The sequence below is a fragment of the Ornithorhynchus anatinus genome, chromosome 8, assembly GCF_004115215.2.
Source record: "Ornithorhynchus anatinus isolate Pmale09 chromosome 8, mOrnAna1.pri.v4, whole genome shotgun sequence".
Lineage (NCBI taxonomy): Eukaryota > Metazoa > Chordata > Mammalia > Monotremata > Ornithorhynchidae > Ornithorhynchus > Ornithorhynchus anatinus.
Window position 1 is genome coordinate 51,116,746 of NC_041735.1, and position 18,624 is coordinate 51,135,369.

The following is an 18,624-nucleotide window of genomic DNA, read 5'->3' on the forward strand; positions in this document are numbered from 1 at the left end:
TTTTGCCTACAAAATTTCAAAGCTTTAGTTGAAACCATCATATCTAATAATAAAATTAGACAAGGCTTTAAAATATTTTCAGTAAAGATGCTTTATAAAAATCCATTTCTTACCTTAGTGTGGGCTGATGAGTTAATTTTGTTTTCTCAAGTGATGGGCAGTCCTCAGCTATTCCTGTGGCTAGTATGGAGTTTGCAGCCATCTGTCTCAGAAATGCCTTGCTTCTCTTGCCTGAAGACCAACAAGATACAAAGCAGGAAAATGGGTCTAAAAGCAGTAACCAGTTGGGTGGAAATACTGAGAGCAGTGAAAGTAGTGAAACATGCAGGTAAACTGTCAGGTATTTCCGAGATAATCGTTTTCTTTGCGACAGGTTTAAAGCAATTATGATAGTAATGTTTAAAATGCTGTGCTTTCTGTCAGTTTGAATCTTGAGAAAATAGCTCGAAGTTGCTTCAGGCAGTCCTCATGAAGAAATTAATTCTCTTGCTTTGTCAGAGGTTGAGGGAAACTTGTTTTCTGAGTGAAAATATTTGAAGAAATAATTAACAATTTACTTTTCATTGTTGTTTTAAGTAGCCTTTTTTGAGCTTCCAGTCACCTGTTGTCTTTTACTGTAGTTCGTGGAGATTCCTTGTGTGTCATTCAAATATAAATTTTTTTTCTGAAGACACTAGATCTATTCCAGTGAAGAATTACATTTTAATTACTAGATTTATGTATTTGGTTAGTTTTGACTTGTGAGAGAATTGCAAAGGAACCACATGTTAAAATAACTGAAAATGTGTAAATGTATTTTGAGGATTTAGTAGGAATGTGCCTTAATGGGTAAAACTTCAATCAACAAAGTAAAATTTATTTTATATTTTTATTACGTCTATCCACTCACCCACTAGTTTGCCAGAGTAGGTACTGAAAGTGATTGTGAATCTCTCTGTCATTAGGGTAAATTAGTGAGATATGTTAGTATTCAATATGCTTAATGGGAATGTATCCTATAAGGATTTAGAGCTTTAAAAAATCCATTTAATATTTTATCCATCAATTAGTCTTACTTCCTGCTAATTAAATTGTCTGAATCTTTTTGGACTTAAAATTTTAGGGGTTTTGTGCTGGTAACATACTTTGATCTCTTCATCTCCCTGTTTTAGTAAGAAAATATGTTTAAGCCATTTTTTTCCCAAGATAATCAGTTTCTCCAGTTGGGGGAGAGGTTTCATTTATTTCCCAATCAGCTCCTATATTATCAGTTTATTCAACTCTAGTTGTGTTAGTAATGAACCTAAAAAACGGTGAATTGAGAACTGAAGGGAAAATGAAAATACCGTGTTTGGCATTAAAAATTAGGACCCTGAAACCGCTTAGTGTGGTTCTCCCCTTTGACAAAAGATCAGTTGTAGCCATGTTTCAGTGATAATTCCATTCTCAAACTATGAGATGAAATTCATGGAATACTTTAATGTAGAAGAATTGAAGTCCAAACACTGCTTATGTACCGGGTGCTAGATTCTAAACAAAGGTAGAGTAAAAAAGACATTGGTCTTAAATTCTTATACTTGTATATCTAAAGCAGGGGATTTAAATATTTTTGGAAACCATATCCCTGCAGTTTTAGAATTTCACCTGAAATTTCCTCTCCCTGTCACATAACTCACATAATCATAGTAAAAACATTTGTTGAACCAACCACTTGGTGTAGTGTACTGTATTACATGCTTAGGAAATACAGAATAAAGAAATGACCTGTTCCCTATTCTCCCTCCTACTTAGACCCTGAGCCTCATTTGGGGCAGGGACTTTGTTTAATCTATTTTGTATGTACCCAGCGCTTAACAAATACCATAGGTATTATCATTATTTAATTTTAATCACCACCTGTGGTTAGACGTGATATGGGTGAGGGAGCTCCAAGTCGAGGGGAGCAGTGTGAGCAAGAGAGCGAAGGCGGGAGAGTGGAGCAAAGTACAGCAGACGGTTGGCTTGTGGGGAACAAAGACATCGAACTGGGGTGAAGTTATTGTGGTGAAGAGGTCACATAGGTAAGACAGGGCCAGATGGCAGAGCCCCTGGTAGCTGATTGTGAGGGGTTTTTGTTTGATGCGAAGAGACACAATTAGCCACTCACATTCAATCTCACGAAATCATGTCAGTTCTACCTTCACAACATCTCTAGAATCTGCCCTTCCCTCTCCATTCAAACTGCTCTGATCCACTGCTCCAAGCACTTATCATTTCTTGCCTTGCCTGCTGCATCAGCCTCCTCGCTGACCTCCCTGCATCCTGCCTCTCCCCTCATCAGTCCATATTTCACTCCGCTGCCCTGACCATTTTTCTGCAAAACTGTTCAGTCCGTGTCTCTGCACTCCGTAAAAAAACCTAGTTGTTGCCTATCCACCTCTGCATCAAACAGAAACTCTACTTTAAGGAACTCAATCAGTTCTCTCCCCCAACCTAACCTCACTGACCTACCTCCTCTAACACTAACCTACTCCCTGTATCTTGAACTCACCTACTCAACCACTGACCCCTTGCCCACATTCTCAAGACTGGAAGTTTCGTTTCTGGAACTCCCTCTCTTTTCACTCTACCTTCAAAACCCTCCTAAAATCACTTCTCTAAAAGACCTTGCCTTACCAGTTGCATTTCTTGAGCACTTAGTGTATGCAGAACACTGTGCTAAATGCTTGGGAGAGTTGGTAGGCATGTTCCCTGCCCATAGGGAGCTTAGCTCTTTATTTTCCCTATCCTTTGTATCAACTGTGCCCGTGGTTGTGTACCCCTTAAGCACTGTGATATTCACCTCAGCCCCAAAGTACTTAGATAAATATTCTTATACTGTATTATTTCCCATGTCCTTAATCTATTTTAATGTCTGTCTCCCCATGTAAATTGTAAACTTCTTTCATTCATTCAGTAGTATTTATTGAGCACTTACTATGTGCAGAGGACTGTACTAAGCACTTGGAATATACAATTCGGCAACAGAGACAATCCCTGCCCAGTGACGGGCTCATAGTCTTATGAGCAGGGAACACGTCTACCAACCCTATTATATTATACCGTCTCAAAAACTTAGTTATTACTGTGCTCTGCACCCAGTAAGTGCTCAATAAATACCATTGATCGATAGGAAAGACATGGGCCGAGCAGTGCTTCAGGAAGATGGTCTGTGCCTTCCCCTCTTGTACTCCTCCTTTTCCATATTGGTCCTCTTCCCACCCAGTTTCCCTCCCACTCCCAATCACGTCCACTCAGCAGGAAATAGCCAGAGTGACTGAACTCCCTTCAGTACTTGGAAGAACTCTCACAGGGTTAATAATCTCTGATCTAAAGGAATCGCCTCGAGAGTAGTGTTACAAGTAATGTACTCCTTTCTAAGCAGGGAGAAGATGCAGAAAATTTTTTAAAAAGTGTTTTACTCATTTTGAAAATTTTTTAAGACTTCCTGTACTTCTGGCTAAGGGGGAAAAGTCAGGAAGAGATAAATGGCTAAAGATTCAGGAGAAAGGAAATGGAGAAAGGCTGGAAGTGGTGGACCCATCAAATAATGAAATGGGAAAATTAGCATCCTGAGGGTTTCCATATTTATAGGAAGTGGAAGGGTGAGATGCAGGTCTCTCTCTGGGTAGTTTAGAGTTTGGCTCAACCCAATATGGGAACCTGGAATGTATGTTACCCCCAGTCAGTGGTAACCCAGAGCCAGTCTGAACTTCTTCCCCAGACCTCTCAATTGCCACCTCTCTCCTTTTGGGCCGCCCTGTGGATTTGCAACTTTAGGATTGAGGAAGGCCGTGGAATTGTTTAGATGAGGCAATCATCCTCACACAGTTGGTACTTTTTTCTGTTTGGTTATTTCTGATCTTTAGGGGTTTCAACTTTAGTTGTGACTGCTAATGTAGTAATAGATTATAATAAAGTTTAAATTGGGAGTTTTGCCTCTAGGAAACAGAAGTTTAGTGTGACTCTAAGCATTCTTTACAAGTTGCTGAATTTATCTTCCCTCCCAAATCCTCTCTGCCTCATCATTTTCCCATCATTTGACCATATCACCATCCTCCCTGTTTCTCAAGTTCCAACCATGGCATTTATCCTTGACTCTTCTCTCATTTTCAGCCCTCAACTCCTGTCAGTCCCCAACTCCTGATGGTTTGTTCTTCCCAATTAATCAATCCCATTTATTGAGAGCTTATTGTGTGCAGAGCATTATAGTAAATCCTTGGGAGAGTACAGCACACAGGCGTTGATGATACATACGATCCCTGCCCACAGCGAGCTTACAGTCTTACACAACATTTCCAGAATCTGTCCCTTCTTCACTATCCAAATTGCCATCACGCTAGTCTAAATATTTGTCAAATTCTGATTCAAATACTACATCCTCCTCATCGAGCTCCCTGCCTCCAGTCTTTATCCTCCCCAGTCCATTCTCCACTGTACTGCCCGGGTCATTTTTCTAAGAGATCATTTTGCACACATCTCCCCACTCCTCAAAAACCTCCAATGGTTACCCATTCCTCTCCAGATCCAACAGAAACTCCTGACCATTGGCTTTAAGACAATCAACTTCCTCCTCTCTAGTTTATCCTTGCTTGTCTCAGGTTACCCCCAACTTACATGCTTTATACCTCTCAAGTCAGCCTACTCACTGTGCCTCATTCCCATCTCTCTTGCAGCTGACCTCTTGACTACACCCTCCCTTCTGCCTGGAACTCTCTCCCCCTTTACATCCGACAGACCACGGCTCTTCCCATCTTTAAAGCAGTCCTCAAATCACATCTCCAGTATGTCTTCACTGATTAATTGCTCATCTCCCCACCGTATTTCCCCCTCTCTTGCCACTTGAGCACTTCCATTTCACCTAAGCTCTTGGAGCCTCTCCTCCACCTTGCCCATAGTACTAATGCGTAGATCTTTAAATTACTTTCCCCAACTGTAATTTATTTTAGTGTCTGTCTATCCTGCTACGTTGTAATCCCTTTGAGGCTTACTAAAACTATGTAGTCTCCTAAGCACTTAGTACAGTACTCTGCACAGAGTAAGGGTTCAAGACATACTATTAATTGAAATGTGTTTTGTAGAATAAATTCAGGAGATGTTAGTAATATCAAATATTAAAGCAGTTTAAAAATTGCCCCTCTTCTAGTCAAAGTGTTGGAATAGACATATTCCTTTTCTTTATTATAAACTACATTAAATATTGGGATTAAAATATGGGAGAGATAGTATGTGATTATTTCATAGTTTTTGCCTCTAACATGCTGCCTTTTTCAGCAGTAAAAGTCATGACGGAGATAAATTCATTCCAGCGCCACCTTCTTCACCTCTGAGAAAACAGGAATTAGAAAATTTAAGGTAAGTAGTTAAAATTAGCATTATATTTGTAACATTTGCAACTGTAAACGGAATACTATTTTATTGGCTTCTAGTAAGCCTTGTTAAAACCTCTGTAAGAGAAAATACTACTCGTTAGCTGAGTCGCATTTATGCTTTGACCTCCAAAGGACTTTGAGATTTGTTGACCCTATGAAATGTGTTAGGATCAGATTTCTCTCTCTTCAGTGCCCTTTTAAAGTTTTGTATTTTTTGAATATTTGCCAAAATATTTGTTTTGAAAAACCGGAAATCGCAAGAATCTAACCTCTTAATTCCAATGAACTCAATCATTTAGTTATAATTTAACAAAGATTCAGTCTAGCGTGGTGGCAATTTGGATAGAGAGTAAGGGGTAGATTCTGAATATGTTGTGTAAAATTGTAAATTATATTAACATCTGTCTCCACCTCTAGACTGTGCGCTCGTTGTGGACAGGGAATCTACCAACTCTTCTTGTACTCTCCCAAGTGCTTAGTGCAGTGCTTTGCCCACAGTAAGCGCTCAGTAAATATGATTGATTTAGCACAATTTCAAGTTACATGTAATTTTCTAAGATCCTAAGGACGGCGTTACCCATATTCTTTAGAGTACTTCAAGTTCTTTGCCCTTGTCTTTTACTAAGGCAGGTCTTGGGTTAGTTAATGTCAAAGAACAAATAATAATAGTATTATTAAGCGCTTACTGTGTGCTACACACTGTACTAAGTGCTGGGGTGAAAATAGACAAATCGGGTTGGACACAGTCCCTGCGCTACATGAGGCTCATTTAGAGAAGCAGCGTGGCTCAGTGGAAAGAGCCCGGGCTTTGGGAGTCAGAGGTCGTGGGTTCGAATTCTGGCTCTGCCACTTGTCAGCTGTGTGACTGTGGGCAAGTCACTTCACTGTGCCTCAGTTACCTCATCTGTAAAATGGGGATTAACTGTGAACCTCACGTGGGACAACCTGATTACCCTGTATCTACCCCAGCGCTTAGAACAGAGCTCTGCACATAGTAAGCGCTTAACATATACCAACATTATTATTATTATTATAGTCATAATCCCCATTTTACAGATGAGGTCACAGAGACCCAGAGAAATGAAGTGACTTGCCCAAGGTCACATAGCAGACAAGTGGCAGAGCCGGGATTAGAACCCATGACCTTCTGGCTCTCAGGCCCAAGCTGTATTCACTAGGCCATGCTGCTTCTTAAATAAAGAACTGGGATTGGGAGGGAAGATTTCAACAAGGTACTAAAGTAAAATTAAGAAAATGCATTATTAGTGTATGAGAGGGGCTCAAGTACTCATAGAAGAAACAGAACTAAAGCTGGAATTAATAGGCTTTAGGCCCCTTTCTATGAGAACTGATTCTCTCCTCCCCTGGCCGTCCCCATTCAAAATTCCTCCATTTCTGTCATTTTAATTCTACAGTGGTTTCTTCCTCCTTTTCCATGAAGCACCCCAAAGCCTGATTACTAATTGTCAGTGTTATTAGATGCAGTTTGGAAAAGCTGAGCTTTTTAATATGCACTTCCTTGCATATAACATGCCTTAAGGGAATAGCAGTGGCAAAGCAAATGTTCCTTTCTAATCACACTGTTTCCTGTGTGGTCTGGTTTGTGGTCTTCCAAAAGGCCTTGGAGGGTGGTTTAGTAATCTGTCTCAAGATGTACAATCGTGTGTGTGTGTGTGTGCGTGCATACACTTCCATTCAGTTTAATCAAACAACCAAAAGAGTGTTGGCCTTAGCTTTCCCCCTCACCCGTTATTTAATTTTACTTCTGTCAAAGAACAGAGTAATTTCCGACGTAAGCTCTAAGTAATACCTTCTGTAACCTGGGCTATATGCCCTCTGCTTCCTGTTGTCATAAGGACAGAATTAACCTTTGTTCTAGTTCTGCTGCAAGGAGGAAATTTAACCCTAGGTGTTTTTTTTCAGATTCCAAGTTTAGTTCGAGCTGCTAAGTTGTCCATGATATTTTGATTTTTAAATATTTTCTTTTACCTCAGAAAAATTGACCTGCATTTTAAAAATTCTTTGATTTTTAAAGGAATGCCTGTGTTTTGGCTTCTCTGTAGTGTTTCAAGGAAGCATCTTTTGGAGGAGCTATTCATTATTGAAACTTAATAGCAAGTAAAAGGTGGGCAATGATAAAATGGTCTGGTGTTTGTGACAGGCATGTCTTGTGAGAAATCCTGTTGTTTGTAACTTAATTTTTAGTAGAGATTTTTGCCCTAGCAATGCTCAGAACCAGTTTCATGGCCATAATAATTGGGGTACATAGGCTCAACTCTGTTTGGGAGGCACGCACCACTAATCTCATCTCCAAACCTGTACCTCTATGGTCCGTGAGGGCAGTGATCAACAGTACTGATTCTGTTGTATTTTCCCAAGGGTTCAGTGTAGTGCTCTGCCCACAGAGTGATTGTAATGGGCAGGGAATGTTGCGGGCCTTTTTTCTCCTCATCTGCATCCTTGAGAGTCCAGACTGACAGTGAGCTATAGAGACCAGGAGGGCAACGTGGCCAGCAGTGCCATAAAGAAGACCCATAAAGCAAGCATGCACTGCTGATCTAATGCCTTTTCTCCAGGCCCCCAACCCTCACATTTTACAGGAGTACGTTCCTGACTGGCAACAGAGAAGACCTGTTATCAATCCCTTTCATTGAGCTAAAAATGAAGCAAGAGCTGCTGAACTGCCATTAAGCAGCAGGGAGCATTTGTATAGTTTTTTTTTTTAATCTTTTAACTAGCATAATAATATTACATTTAATTTTCTTCCTCTCCACCATTGCAGAGACATGAATGTACTACTGTTACTATTTCCTTAGGATGGGGATTTTAAATGTTATGTCAAATTTAACCAACGTTAGGGTATTGGAACACTTTGACCAAAAAGTCTGGATTCCCAAGTAGCTGTTAGGGTGATTGATTATTTTCTTTGGTGACTTCTTTAGACATAGTTATAATCCCAGTGTGATTTAAGAAGGAAGACATAAAGCAATTATTGGTCTTTTTAAACACAGAATAGGCCATCCCACCTCTAAGAAAAATGTACTTGGAATTGAAACAAAAATACAGAAACTTTGGCAAAGCAGTGCAACTGCGAAATCCAACTACAAAGGTGCTGCTGCTGGTGCTAATTTTGTTTTTAAGCACTTACTGTGTGCCAAGCACTGTATTTAAGTGCTAGGATAGATGCAAGTTAACCAGGTCAAACACAGTTCCTGTCCCTCAGTCTGAGTAGGAGGGAGAACAGGTATAATAATAATGATGATGGCATTTGTTAAGCGCTTACTATGTGCCAAGCACTATTCAAAGCACTAGGGAGATACAAGGTAATCAGGTTGTCCCAAGTGGAGCTCACAGTCTTCATCCCCATTTTACAGATGAGGTAACTGAGGCACAGAGAAGTTAAGTGACTTGCCCAAGATCACACAACTGATAAATGGCAGGGGCAAGATTAGAACCCATGACCTCTGATTCCCAAGCCCGTGCTCTTTCCACTGAGCCACGCTGCTTGTAGATCACATTGTAAGCAGAGCTGAAATTAAAACCCAGGCCTTCCGATGCCCAGGCCTGTGTTCTTTCCACTAGGCAATGCTACAGTAGTTTTGGGGTGCAACACTATTATAGTAGGGTAGTTAACAGTTTGCTTCAAATTGCATTCAAAGCAAAGAAAGCATGGCCAAGGCTCAAGCAGTTATTAAGCCTTTGATTCAGATACACTGAAAAATATTAAAAAGAGTTTTATGAGAGTGATCATAAGAAATATAAGCAATGCCATGCTGTTAGACCAGTACAGTGACACCCGAAATGCTTGATGGAACAGGAGCCTCCTGATATCTATTCTTGTTATCATGATTGTATTGTCTAATATTCTTAATTTTTTCCCTTTAGTAATCCTCCATCAAGCTGTCATTTATGATCTGTTTATAACAAACTTTCTGAATTCCAAACTCACCATCTACTACAACATTTGTCACCCTTATCCAATAATTTATCCAACGTCTTTCTTAGCGTCATTCTGAAAAATATATGCAGGATTCTCATTCTAAGTCTACTTTACTATTTGGCAATGGAATCAGATTTTGGCCCCAAATAATTGAATAGTGACTAGGAGGAATTCCTCTGCATTTCACTTTTGACTGGGGCTGAGGGCCGAGACCAGGAAACCATGTGCCTTACTAGAAGCACCTCTGACCCTCAGAACAGTAAGTGCTTTTAACAGTCCTGTGCTAAAAGCTGTAAGAAAACTTAGAGCAGTTATAATTATTATTGTACTGTCTGGTAATCACTCCACAGATATTTGATATTTCCACCTTTCTCAGTATTGTAAATTTTAGGTGCATTCTGGGCATTTCAGAACTTTTTACCAACTGTGAAAGTGGTTATTACTCTCGTGAGGATTTCCTTAGCCAAAAGTTTATTTTGTTTCTGATAGATGCTAATGATTTTATTGGTTGTTTTTGCTTTGAAATGATTGACTTCACAGAATTTTAAACTTCTATCCAGGAAATCACACCTGGCCTCTGAGCTGCATCCAAAGTAAACTTCCCATCAGTCTTGCAGAACTTTTTAAAAACCTCCAAACAGCTTTTTTTAAGTACTTTGTAAAAATGTGCTCTAAGAAGTAACTGGGAGGAAAAAGGGGAGGTTCAAGGAAATATTTTTCTGTTTGCGAAGAATTGTACTTTTCTCAGGTTTTCTTTGTAGTGGAAAATACTTTGAAATCAATGGTCAAGAAGTACACTCGTTTGTAAAACTAAAAGTTCCCAACTATTTTTTAAGTGGTCCTGATCATCTGATAACCAGCAAGAGTCTGCTTTATGTCAACATTTGCCAAGTGTGCTGCACATGGTGCCAGCCATCATCTGCTCTGAAGTTGTGACCTCAGTTGAACTCTCATTTTCTAAAACTGAAATGAACCTTGCTTAGGTCCTGATGAAAAGGCAAAACTATGAAAGAAAAATTGAAAATGAGGAAGGAGAATAGAGAAGTCCTTGAAGGAGTTTAAGGATAAAATAAAAACGGCAGTAAATTCCCCTAAAAAGAATGGCTTTACTTAGATGTTCATCCTTGTCCGTAGTCCCTGATACTCTATATAAGTTGCTCAGGTCTACTAAGTAGGATAAGAAGAACAACTTCTTCAGTTCACAAAGGTGCCATTTAACTAATGAGTGAAAAGGTACATTTGAAGCCCAAAATTTTCAGGAAGAAGGTGGTAATTTAAAGGAAAAAGATTTACTGTTATCTGGTTTTTATTTTTATTTCAGAAAAAATGATTCCCCAACCATCCAAATCTTCCGGGTAGTTCTGTTAAATAAGCATTTCTGATAAATAAAAATGGCTCCTCATTTATTCAATCATATTGAGTGCTATGTGCAGAGCACTGTATTAAGCAATTGGGAGAGTACAGTCTAACAATAAATGCCCATAACGAGCTTACAATGTAATTTGTTAGGCTCTTACTATGTGCTGGGCACTGTACTAAGCCCTGAGGTAGATACAAGCTAATCAGGTTGGACACAGTCCCTGTCCCTAATGGGACTCACAGTCTTAATCCAGGCTGCCAGAGCACAATGGTGAAGGAGTAAGAGGGACTTGGGATTCCTCTTTCCTCTCTCCTTCACTACTGCCCAATTGTACGGCACTCAATCCTTGTTTGTTTTGATTTGAAGATTGCAATACTTGAGGGTTTTGGGTTTTTTTGTTTTGGGTTTTTTTTTTAACCATAGGAGCATAGGAAGATAAGATCTGCAGCCAAGTAATTGAAAGTAACATTTGATTCCATTTGATTCTCTATAGAAGCAGCCTGGCTTAGTGGAAAGAGCACGGGCTTGGGAGTCAGTGGTCATGGATTCTAATTCCTGCTCCCCCACTTGTCAGCTGTGTGACTTTGGGCAGGTCACTTAGCTTCTTCATGCCTCAGTTACCTCATCTATAAAATGGAGATTGACTGAGTCCCACGTGGGATAACCTGATTACCTTGTATCTACCCCAGCGATTAGAACCATGCTTGGCACGTAGTAAGCACTTAACAAATACCATCATTTTATTTATTATTATTATTGATGTCTGTCATTCCCTGTCTGTCACTGTCTGTCAATGATAACCTCCATGTGAGCAGGGAATGTATCTGCCAACTCTTATTGTAGTCTCCCAAGTGCTTAGTATAATGCCCTGCCCACAGTAAATGCTCAATGAATACCAATAATGATAATGAATAATAAATGATGGTACTTTTAAAGCACTTACTATGTGCTTAAAATACTGTGGTATTTGATATGATAACCCAATCAGACCCAATCCCTAACCCATTTCGTGGGTGTGGGGGGTGTGGGGGTGTTTTGGGGAAGATGACAGGTATTTTTACCTAAATTTTACTGATGAGGAAACCAAAGCCCAGAGAACTTAAGTGACTTGCACAAAGTCGCACAGCAGGCAAGTGGTGGAGCTGGGACTAGAATCCAGGTCCCCTGATTACTACCACTGTGCTCTTTTACTAAGCCATGCTGCTTCACCAATAAGGAAGACTCTTACTGGAACTATTTCCTCTTTACAATGGATCCGGTTAGCAATAAGAGTTAGCACCTAATTTGACTAGTGATCGAATCCCTTGTTCTTTTTGCTACAGTTGCCCTATTAGTCTGCGATTTCAGATATAATCCCATCCCCTTAAAATGATCCTGCTTCCTGCCCCAAATTGGGATAACAGAGGTAGATTTTAGGGGAGCTTAAGGAATCCTTTCTTAAACTGGTTTATAGGAGCCCATCTCCTACCCGATCCAAATTAAACCTGGGTCTTCTGCAGGACTACTATGGGACAACGAAGGGCTAAAACTATCCGAGAGTAGACTGTGTGATCCATTTTATTAGGGTAATTATAATATGGATGTTTTTCCTGTCTCCAACACCTGCCTTCATAATAACATTTTTATTGTGCCACATTCTAAGACTATTCTGTTTGACTAATGTTAAGACCTAAATAAATTATAGTATTGCTGGCTTTTTGTGCAGGATATGGAAGAAATTGAGCCATTTTATTTAGTCTGGAGATAATCTTTGCCCTTCTAATGTCTAATTAGGCTTAACCTGGGTATATTTCATCTCTTTAATTAGAGATAAAATTGCTAACTCTTTTCTGACTATACCAAAGAGTATACTGTAACTACATCAGAGTTTTCAAAATATTTTACTTGAAAATCAAAGACAATATTTTGGGTTTGGAGGAATAACTATTTGCTTTAGATCTCTTCCAGCCCGTTCCTTAAACAGCAATGTATGCAGGCAGGTTTGGATGCCCATTTGCTGCTTAAGAAGAATTGTGCTATAGTTTATTGTTCTCATTTCCCTTCATAAATTTTGAGTGGCTGGACTTACCCCGTTAGCCTCTTTTAACATGGATTAAGCTAATTCAGATGTCTGGTTTAGGTTTAGTAAACTCACAGGATATATAAGTTGACAAAGTTGACAAATCTCACTGCACAGTCTCACATCATGTGCTTTGTGTAGGTTGGCAGTTTGGAAAAAAAAAGCATTTTTCTTTTTCTAGTGCAAGCACAAGTTCTAGAATCATAAAAGTTTCACGGGACTAGATCTTTCCAGCGTGTGAAGGGAGCCTGTGGAGTTTTGTCAAAATTCTCATCTGGAAAAGGGAAAGAAGCAAGTTTGTCTTTTCCCTTGTGGTTCAGTTCTTCCACTCCAATGAACTGTCAGATCTGTTGAGTGTTTCGTAAAACAGATTGGACAATGACTCAAGAATGTAGTGGTTGGCGGGGGGAGGTGGAGGGCTGCATTTTAAACATCAATAGTCAAAACATAGAATTTCTTCCTGGAGGTATAAGCAGAGCTTTATGTGTAGCGAATATGGAGGTTTACCCAAGCTGCAAAAATTGTACTGATTGGACGCAAGTAGGGAGTTCCTTCCTACTCCACTTGTAAAGGGCAAGAGGGGGCGGGTAGAGAAGCTGGGAGAAGGAATGAAGGTTGGCGAGGGGCACATGCAATGTGCAGATCACCATGAGAGTGTACATGTGGCTCTTTATGAAAAACTGGCACCTCATTAAGTGTAGTTCTTTCTCTGAATACACAAGAATGTTAGCCATTTGTGGTATCTTTGTTTTTTGTTGCTGTACAGGGTTCCCGTTTTTTCAGATAGAAGAGAAAAATAACTTTCATCATTTGCCAGTATTGAGATGTGACATCTTGGTATGGTGAATTGGAGAGAGAAAAAAGATTCTTTTCCTGTTTGCCCATAATTAACGTATGGACCTCCGGTGAGACAGGAATAAAGGAACCCTAGGTCCTGCCACAAATTACATGACTGACTTTTGGACCAAAAATGAGCTTGACAGTTGCAGCTGTAATAGCCCACCTACTGTCAGGAAAGCCCAATGTAGGTTTCTCACAGCATGCTTAACATGAGACCTGTCCGAGACCATTCACTTTACCTCCCTGAAGGAGGCAAAAAAAGCTTGTGTTCTCAGCAAGAAACCCCTCAGTAAGAAAGGTGGGAACCGCCTCCGTTTGATGTAACTGATTTATGAAGTGGAAAAATCCTCCAAAGTGCAGCAGTTGGGTTAAAGGAAAAAAATAGTGGGCTGCAAAAACTTGACCTCATGCTGGACTCTTATTCAGAGATGTGGAAAGTGTGGTCTAGTGTTCAGTAAATCATTTCAGGACTTTTGTCCTTGAAGAATAATATAGCGAGAAACAAATAACCTTTCAAGGACAGTCCTGGATTTCAGTAGACAAAAGAAATATTCATAGGATCGTATCAAATTGACAGTGACTAGCCAAAAACATTCTTTGTTAAATAATTTTCTGCTGTATTAACCTATGTTTGAAATATAAATACATTGACCTACGCCTCGTATTTTTATTGACTAAAATGCAAAAGCGTTGTGTAATTGGTGATTACAAATGAAAGCATGCATCTATAAAAACATAACGGCGGGATAAGAGAAAATTCTACTGTACACTTTCTATTTATTTCAGAGACTTATTTAATACCTTGATTTTAAATGCAAGTCTATAGCAACATATTCTATAATATTCTTTGTTTCAAATTATAATTTAAGTATTCTGAATAAATATGTGGTTTGGAGTTTGTAAGTGTATAATTTAAGATTCTTTATTGTATCAGATCCTGTGTTCGTCCTACAGATCCTTAGTTCAATCTCCAAATATTACGTTTTGGCAAAGGAGCTCACATTAGAGTAGCTGACTTAAAGTTAGGTATAGACTTAACAGGGGTCTCTTTTATACAGGGCATATAGTAATTAGAATATAAACCCAGGTTTTAACTTTGCAGGTTTTAACTTTTTCAATTTTAGGACATAAATTTTTAGTTAAAATATACCACTGTGCCATTCAGTTTTTAATTTTATAAAAGCAAAGAATATTTGTTTTCATTGTGGGTTTCTAGCATGTGCTCGCTTTTGAAACCCCCTAGAATTTATTATTGATTCATTCTACTCATTCAAGAGGAGGAGCTTAGAGGAGAGAAGGTTTCTGAAAACTTTATTCATTCAGCAGTATTGACTGAATGCCTGTGCACAGATAGCTCTGTACTAAGTGCTGGGGAAGAATCCTGTACAGCATTACTAAGGCTTAGTCCCTGGCCTCAGGTAGTTCAAAATCTAGGAGAGGAGGCTGGAACATAAGGCAAAGGAACAAAAGAATTCAAGAAAAATGTATATATCTGTATGTAGCTGTAATTAATTTATTTAATCTATTTATATTAATGTTTGTCTCCCCCTCTGGACTGGGAGCTTATTATGGGAATGAATATGTCTGTCATTATAATCTCCCAAACGCTTAGTACAGTGCTTTGCACACAGTTAAGCGCTCAATAAATACCGCTGAATGAATGAATGAAGGCATGTTTCTCAGGCTGAGAAGCAGCATGGCCTAGAGCATGGGCCTGGAAGTTATAAGGTAGATCATGGGTTCTAATCCTGGCTCTGCCACTTGTCTGTTCTGTGACCTTGGGCAAGTCACTTAACTTCTCTGTGTGTCAGTTACTTCATCTGTAAAATGGGGATTAAGACTGTGAGCTCCATGTGGGACATGGACTGTGTCCAACCTGATTAGCTTGTATCTACCCCAGGACTTAGTACAGTGCCTGGCACATAGTAAGTACTTAACAAATACCATTAATTTTTTTAAGGCTACCACTATGGCTGGAAATAAGGAAGTTGCTTTTCTTTGTGGATTTTCTTATTTTCATATTTACCATGGAATATTAATGTTAATGCTTATATATATTCAATAATATGAGTTTTTTTCCATCTTCCCTTTCCTGTTGTTCTAGGTGCTCTATCCTTGCCTGCAGTGCATATGTTGCTCTGGCCCTAGGTGATAACCTTATGGCTTTGAATCATGCAGATAAACTTCTTCAGCAGCCAAAACTGTCAGGATCTCTTAAGTAAGTTTGGCCTGGTTATAGTTGTTCCTCTGTGGGACTTTTAACTCTTATGATAACTTGTAAAGAGGGGTGAAGAATTTGGATTGTTCATCTCTTGAGAATGCACACCTCTCAACTGCCGTTAACTCATGGAATGTCATACTTTGAAATAATATTGCATAAGTATTTCTTATAGATGTATTAATTTGGAGGGAAGGCAAGCTATTTGTTTAGGGACAGGAACTGATTCTTTTGAACATAGAATTGTTTCTGTTGTTGAGTAGCCATTCATATTTGTTTTTGCTCCATATTCAAAAGCTTCAAATCAATCCATAGTATTTATTGAGCACCTAATCTGTGTAGCATACTTGGAAGATGTGGAATAGAATTAGTAATAATAATAATGATATATGTTAAGCACTTACTATGTGCTAGACACTACTAAGTGCTGGGGTGGATACAAGCAAATTAGGTAGGACACAGTCCCTTGTCCCATGTGGGGCTCACAGTCTCAATCCTCATTTTCAGATAACAGAGGCACCGAAAAGTTAAGTGACTTGCCCAGGGTTGTATAGCAGACAAGTGGTGAAGCCAGGATTAGAACCTATGACCTTCTGACTCCCTGGCCCATGCTCTATCCACAACGCCATACTGCTATAATCCCTGCCCTTAAGAAGTTTACAGTCTAGTGGAGAGATGCACTAGAATAAATTACATGTAGGATGAAGCAATAAGGTATAAAGATATGTGCAGGAGTGCTCTGTAGAAAGATTACCCAAGGGCTCAGGTGATGCTCAAGTGGCAGTTGGGGGTGGATATATGTTGGGGAACAGAGAGATTAATCAGGAATGGGTGGATATCTGACCTTTAAAAATACATCACCATTGGAGATACAGCTTCTTGGTTTAGATTACCCATTTAACTCATGCCAGGGGGATAGAGACCCTGAAATCCAGTAAACTGCTGCTTCTGATTAAATATTCAATTTAGAAACACCTCTTCATTTGCTTATTTTATTTATTGTTGGCTCAGCATTATATTGCATTGAGTACTAGGGGATATTGAAATTTGAATCAACCCCCTTCACAGAGGCCCCAATTCAGGCACCATATACATCTCCTTAGTTCCCTTTCCATCCCACCATGTGTTGGGATTTAACCTGCATATAAATCACCTAATTTATGAAATAAAACTCTAGAAAATGAGTGGTGTTTTTTCAATCCTCTGTCCCCTTTATGCACAACTGCCATCTTTTTTTTTTTAACGTAGGTTCTGGATTGAAACTGATTTCATGCCCCACCATACTGCTCATTAAAAGCCGAGAGGCCTCAATTTTCCATTTGTTTAGCTGTGACACTTATTCAGATGTGAGGCAGGTCTTGGTAATAAGTATGATGGGAGTCACCACTGTTTAAGTTTGAACCTTTCTCCCATGGTTTCAGGGATTTTTTCAGGAGTTAAGATGCCTGTGGTATTAATTTTTTCCCCTCTATCCCTCTCTTTCCTCCCCCCACACATGTGATTCTTATTGTGTAGATAGAAGCTAATAAATTTCTCATAAATAATGTGAGCATCCATCCCCAGGCACTGAGCCTTTTTTTCGTGGCTAATAATAACTGTGGTATTTGTTAAGCACTTAACTATATGCCCAGCACTGTACTAAGCACTGGGGTAGATTCAAGATAATCAGGTTGGACACAGTTCCTGTCCCATATGGGGCTGAAGGCTAAGTAGGAGGGAGATCAAGTATTGAATCTCCGTTTTAGAGATGAGTAAACTGAGACCCTAAGAAGTGATTGACCCAAGGTCACACAGTATGCAAATGGCAAAGATGGATTAGAAACTTGGTTCTCTGGCTCCCAGGCTTGTGCTCTTTCCACTAGGCCTTCCCCCAGAATTTCAAATGAAACCCACATTTGTCTGGTTAAGGCCATTTGTCTGAATTTCTAGGAAACCAGCTCTTTAGCACCCCTTGGGAGTAGGGCAAGAAATTTCTAGGCAAGTTATATGTATTCCCAGAGCCACCTTAGTCTGAGTAGCTACCCATGTTCAGCTGAACAGTAGAAAGCTAGTGATCCAACATCAGTCATTCAAACCAAGGGTAGTTCTGATAAATTAAAATGTGGATTAACAATAAAATTGAGCGTATTCTTTTGGTGAACCAAACTAAACCAAATTTTTTGTTATTCCCAGTTAGTTTTCAAGTCTCTTTGATCATTTGTTTCCTTCTCTGAGACTTGAATGAAGGACTTTTTTTAAATGGTATTTGTTAAATGCTTATTATGTGCCTGGCACTGTACTAAACACTGGAGTAGATACCAACTATTCAGGTTGGACACAGTCCATGTCCCACATGGGGCCCACAGTCTTGATCACCATTTTACAGATGAGGTAACGAGGCACGGAAAAGTTAAGTAACTTGCCCAAGATCACACAACAGACAGGTGGCAGAGCAGGGATTAGAACCCAGGTCCTCTGACTTCTAGTCCTGTCCTCTTTCCACCAGAAATGTTTACATACACAGATCAGTAGAGCACATGATAACTGTGTATCAAGCACTGTTCTAAGCACTGGGCTAGATACAGGGTAATGAGGTTGCCCACGTGGGCCTCATTTTTAATCCCCGTTTTACAGATGAGGTAACTGAGGCACAGAGAAGTTAAGTGGCTTGTCCAAGGTCACCAGCAGACAAGTGGTGGAGCTGGGATTAGAAACCACATCCTCTGACTCCCACGCCCGTGCTCTTTCCACCAAGCCACGCTGCTCCTCTTGGAAGCAGTATTCCATGCCCTTGCCTCCCAATACAAGAAATTCTGCATCTGGCATATTAACGTTGTTGTTCATGTTATTTCCTAAGGG

At 39.6% G+C, this 18,624-nt stretch overlaps 1 protein-coding gene across 2 annotated transcripts in view; it reads left to right on the forward strand.

Moving 5' to 3' along the window:
- Nucleotides 1-18,624, forward strand: part of CNOT10 (CCR4-NOT transcription complex subunit 10) — a 56,180-nt gene that overhangs the window by 31,678 nt on the left and 5,878 nt on the right. The window contains exons 12-14 of one of the 2 annotated variants that reach the window (XM_029070882.2): nucleotides 152-328; nucleotides 5,275-5,352; nucleotides 15,673-15,786. In XM_029070882.2, coding sequence (XP_028926715.1) covers nucleotides 152-328; nucleotides 5,275-5,352; nucleotides 15,673-15,786 — 369 coding nt within the window. Of the gene's footprint in view, nucleotides 1-151; nucleotides 329-5,271; nucleotides 5,353-15,672; nucleotides 15,787-18,624 lie in introns of both variants that reach the window. The other variant, XM_029070881.2, reaches the window with a different exon arrangement.